The 4,711-nt window shown below is 34.8% G+C and overlaps 1 protein-coding gene across 1 annotated transcript; it reads right to left on the bottom strand.

The window, feature by feature from the left end:
* Positions 1-1,423: 1,423 nt before the first annotated feature.
* Positions 1,424-4,483, bottom strand: LOC127532338 (prelamin-A/C-like). Its single transcript, XM_051943948.1, has 6 exons — positions 4,355-4,483; positions 3,875-3,958; positions 2,887-2,940; positions 2,467-2,580; positions 2,094-2,201; positions 1,424-1,987 (listed from the first exon to the last, which is right to left on the bottom strand). Exons 1-6 carry the CDS (start codon positions 4,457-4,459, stop codon positions 1,850-1,852), a joined length of 603 nt encoding a protein of 200 aa, XP_051799908.1. The 5' UTR covers positions 4,460-4,483; the 3' UTR covers positions 1,424-1,849.
* Positions 4,484-4,711: the final 228 nt, after the last annotated feature.

A 4,711-nucleotide genomic window follows, 5' to 3' on the forward strand; every position in this document is an offset into this window, starting at 1 on the left:
CTTTATGGAAGCGTGGCAAGAAGAAAGCCATTTCTCAAAGATATCCATAAAAAGTCTGGTTTGAAGTTTGCCACAAGCCACCTGGGAGACACACCAAACGTGAAAGAAGGTGCTCTGGTCAGATGAAACCAAAATGGAACTTTTTGGCCACAATGCAAAACGATATGTTTGGTGTAAAAGCAACACAGCTCATCACCCTGAACACACCATCCCCACTGTCAAACATGGTGGTGGCAGCCTCATGGTTTGGGCCTGCTTTTCTTCAGCAGGGACAGGGAAGATGGTTAAAATTGATGGGAAGATGAATGGAGCTAAATACAGGAACATTCTGGAAGAAAACCTGTTGGAGTCTGCAAAAGACCTGAGACTGGGACGGAGATTTATCTTCCAACAGGACAATGATCCAAAACACAAAGCCAAATCTACAATGGAATGGTTCACAAATAAACGTATCCAGGTGTTAGAATGGCCAAGTCAAAGTCCAGACCTGAATCCAATGGAGAATCTGTGGGCAGAGCTGAAGACTGCTGTTCACAAACGCTCTCCATCCAACCTCACTGAGCTCGAGCTGTTTTGCAAGGAAGAATGGGCAAGAATTTCAGTCTCTGGATGTGCAAAACTGATAGACATACCCCAAGCGACTTGCAGCTGTAATTGCAGCAAAAGGTGGCGCTACAAAGTATTAATGCAAGGGGGCCGAATAATATTGCACGCCCCATTTTTCAGGTTTTTATTTGTTAAAAAAGTTTAAACTATCCAATAAATTTCATTCCACTTCACAATTGTGTCCCACTTGTTGTTGATTCTTGACAAAAAATTAGAATTTTATATCTTTATGTTTGAAGCCTGAAATGTGGCGAAAGGTTGAAAAGTTCAAGGGGGCCGAATACTTTCACAAGGCACTGTATGTATACAATTCTATGAAGTACTACAAGAATAAGAAAGAAGAAGCTCACTTTGACAACTTCATTGTTAACTTCTACAATACATCTTTTAATTCATCTGTTTAAATGACATCTATAGATGTAATATCAGGTTGTTCTTTTAATGTCTCTGTGATGGTTTAGCTGCAGCACATTACTGGAAATGACATAAAAAACACAATCCTGTACATAAGGACTATTGTGCTTTATAATGAAACATCATTTTTATAGTTTGTGTTTCTGTCAGTGTTGTCAGGATGTTTTCCAAACTGATGGAATCATGAATTCTATAAAGTACAGACAGATTTCATTTCATGATGCTGTTCCTTCTGAACTGGAAACTTGATTAGAAACTGATCCAACTATTGCAGCAAAATCCTGTTTGGAGACAAAAACAGCTGATAAAACCCTGAATGTGTCCAGACCTGAATATTATAAAAACTATGAGATCAAGCAGACAGAGACACAAAATAAAACACACTTAAAGTCCAAAGAAAAACTCTGTTCAGTGAAAGAAGATTTATTGAATAAAATACAAGATTACTGAAGAAAACCTGAAGACAGTCGACACATGAAGTTTGAAGAACAGCAAAAGGAGGTTAAACTAAAAACTGACTTTAACTTGTAGAAAACATTTTGTTCTGATTGTTTTTATGTTGTACATATTTCTGGTCTTTTCTTGTTGTATCTTCTGTTCATTACAACTTTGATAAAACAACAAACCTAATGAGTTTTCCACAGAACTGAACTTGGTTTAATTAGATAAAAATATAAAATGGACATTTGAAAACAAGCTTCAGAAAAATAAAACTCAAAAATGATTTTTAAAAAGATAATATAAATTTGATATGCAGAAAAAACAAAGGCTCACTTTGAATAATGCAGAAATTTAAAAAAAATAAAGATGTTTCACATGTTTATTCACATTACAGCAGTCTGAACATCTCTTCTTTGTTTCTGATGAGGTTGATCTTCAGTTTGTCTTCAGGACTCCATTTCATCATTTTCGACCACAGCAGTCTAACATCTCCATAAGGTGTGCTTGAATAGCGTTGGGAGGAGATCTATAAAGATAGTACATTCAAAAGTTACAGATTTACAAACACAATTAAAATAATAAAGAAGTTTTAAAAAGTAAAAAATATAACAAAGTGAAAAGTTCAGACTCACACAGAGAATTCCTCCAGCATGAAGTTTTAATGGCTCCTTAAATGCGTATGTGTCTGTTTCTCTGTCATTCTTCAGTAGTTCTAACTTCCAGCCTCCCAGTTTTATCTCCTGCAGGAGGAAAATTAGACACCAAAGGTAGAAAAACTAAATAATCTCCAGTGTGTGTTTCATACATGGTGTCCACAAATAAAATGATGACCTCTTTACATGTTGACCTACAGACAAAATACACTCTGATGTTAACAGCATTAGCTGTTATTTAATGAACCATTTAGAATATCTGTGGATATATTTGATCTTCATATTGATATAAAACTTATTGTACATGTTTACACAGTATTCAGAAGGTTCATCTACATGTAAACAACATTACCTCAGTGGAAATGTTCTTAAGACGGATGTAGAGGCCGTTTTGATGAACCTCTTCTACAGTTATGGGTGGTGTTGTTGATCTTCCACTGGCTGAGTTTTTTCGACTGATCTCCAGCTGAGATTAAAAATAGCAAAACACACACATTTGTTCAGGTGATAACAGACCAGCATTGACTTCAGCTTTTCATTCAACATGTACTTTGATAAATGTCTCTTTACTCTGAAACATTTAATAAAGAGTTGATTAAAATTTCTTAAACTGAACAATCAGGTTTATGTCACTGAGTCAATGAAACCACAAGACTGAATATCAGTTTTTTCAAGATTCCAATTGTTTTTTATAGATAGTTTAAGTTGTCTTGTTCCCAACAACAAATTAATTTCACATAAAAACAGAAAAAAGAGATGACAGCAGATAAACCTTGTTGCCTTCTGTCCTCAGTTCACTCTCAGTCTCCATCAACTTCTTCTCATTCTGGAGGTGGAAACAAGAGAGAGACAAAAAAAAAAACAATATATTAATCTGAACACATCTGTACATGACATTAATGTGTGACTTCTGATTGGTTGGAGACTCATTAAAAGCATGTTCATGTAACATAGCTGAGTTCTGCTTAAATCTCTGTTTCTGTAGCTTTAGATGGTGAGGAAGTTCTCCTCTGAACCAGCTGCTTGGAACATTCACTTTATCTCCTTATTTTAATTCAGGTAACTCTGTCTCTCAACAATCATGTTCATATTTAACTAAACTACATGTTTGATTATCACTAATATGTTTCTAATTAACATCTTTTATTTTATTTCTTGTCAACCTGGTAACAGAGAAAATGGAGGAAAGTCTTCAAACATGTTCTGAAAGGTTCATATTTGAACCCAAATCATGGTGTTTTTCTAACTGCAGAGTTCTGGTTGCAGAAATGTAACCAAGCAGTGAATGAAAGTGAAACCAAAGTGTCAGAATAAAGGTTCCACATGGAACATGAATCCTGGTCTCCTGGATGAAAGTCCTGTTTCTGTTTTATGTCTTCTTCAGGAAACTTTGTGTCTCTTTCAAACTCTAAACTTTTCCTACAACGTCACAGTCTGAGAATTCTAGTGAGAAAATAGATTTGTGTGAAAAATGAGAATGTATTTTAGTGGTATAGGAAGATAATTGTTGCTTTCAGAATGATGGATGTGGATGTTTCTGCAGTGGAAGTGACACCACAATGTTTCCAAACTTTACTTCCTTTTACTGACCTTCACTGACTGATTTATGCTCAAATTTAATGTTGATATTTAGAAAATCATTGTTCCTTTTAAACGTTAACATCAATTCATTAATTTCATCAACATTATATGATGGTGAGACAGAGTTCAGTGAATATGTCAGGTATTTAATTTATAAAGATGATGATGGTGAGTTTTACCTCTTCCAGATGTTTCTTCAGGGTCTCATTTTCCTTTGTCTCCTGCTGGAGCTGATTGTTGGTTTCTGAATTATTTCTCTTTAACTGCAGATAAAGAAACACATGTTGTGACTTTAAGGGGTGACACTGATAGTTTTTATTTTACAGAACAAAAAACACCCGACGGTTCATCATAGAAGTGATGCAGTTACTGTGCAGTGATTCAGTTGTGAATGATTTGACATTTAAATGATTTAACAAAGTTTTTTTCTCACTTCTGCTGTAAACTTTAACTGTTAGAATCTACAGCAGATCAAACTTTACATCTATTGATAACTCTCCTTCCAGGGAGGATTTAAAATTAACATCAGCACCAATTAAATGCAGGAGATTTTTCTGTTTATGCAGGTAAAATCAGAATTACTGAATGTTCACTGATATCCCAGGAAAAGTTGAGGTTTTATTGAGTTACTTTATAAAGATGTTGATGGTGAGATTTACCTTTTCCAGCTCATTCTTCAGGGTTGCCACTTCGTTCTCAGCTTTCTTCTTTTCGTCTTTCTCCTGTTGGAGATGTTTCTTGGTGTCAACATGTTCTTTCTCCATCTAAGGAGTGAAAAGAAACGTGAAGAAGTTCCACATGATTCTGCAGGATCTCATTTCTCTGTTTCTCCTGCTGGAGCTGATTGTTGGTTTCTTTTTTTTTTTTTTAAGATCAGTGGGGCACTTTTATTTTGAGGTTTTTTTGGGTTTTTTTTGGTAATTGTAACTCAGCATGTTTAATTTTTGGATGTTTTTCTTTTTTTATTTATACACATACACACATATACCCATATATACATAAAAATAAATGAAAAA

Source organism: Acanthochromis polyacanthus, chromosome 23, assembly GCF_021347895.1.
Source record: "Acanthochromis polyacanthus isolate Apoly-LR-REF ecotype Palm Island chromosome 23, KAUST_Apoly_ChrSc, whole genome shotgun sequence".
NCBI lineage: Eukaryota > Metazoa > Chordata > Actinopteri > Pomacentridae > Acanthochromis > Acanthochromis polyacanthus.

Excerpts from the sequence above, each read along its gene's own strand:
- LOC127532338 (XM_051943948.1), bottom strand. The coding sequence starts at position 4,459 with ATGGAGAAAGAACATGTTGACACCAAGAAACATCTCCAACAGGAGAAA. Across the intron at positions 2,581-2,886 it reads TGAGGACAGAAGGCAACAAG|CTGGAGATCAGTCGAAAAAA; the intron begins GTTTATCTGCTG and ends TTTTAATCTCAG. Across the intron at positions 2,202-2,466 it reads TTAAGAACATTTCCACTGAG|GAGATAAAACTGGGAGGCTG; the intron begins GTAATGTTGTTT and ends TTCCTCCTGCAG.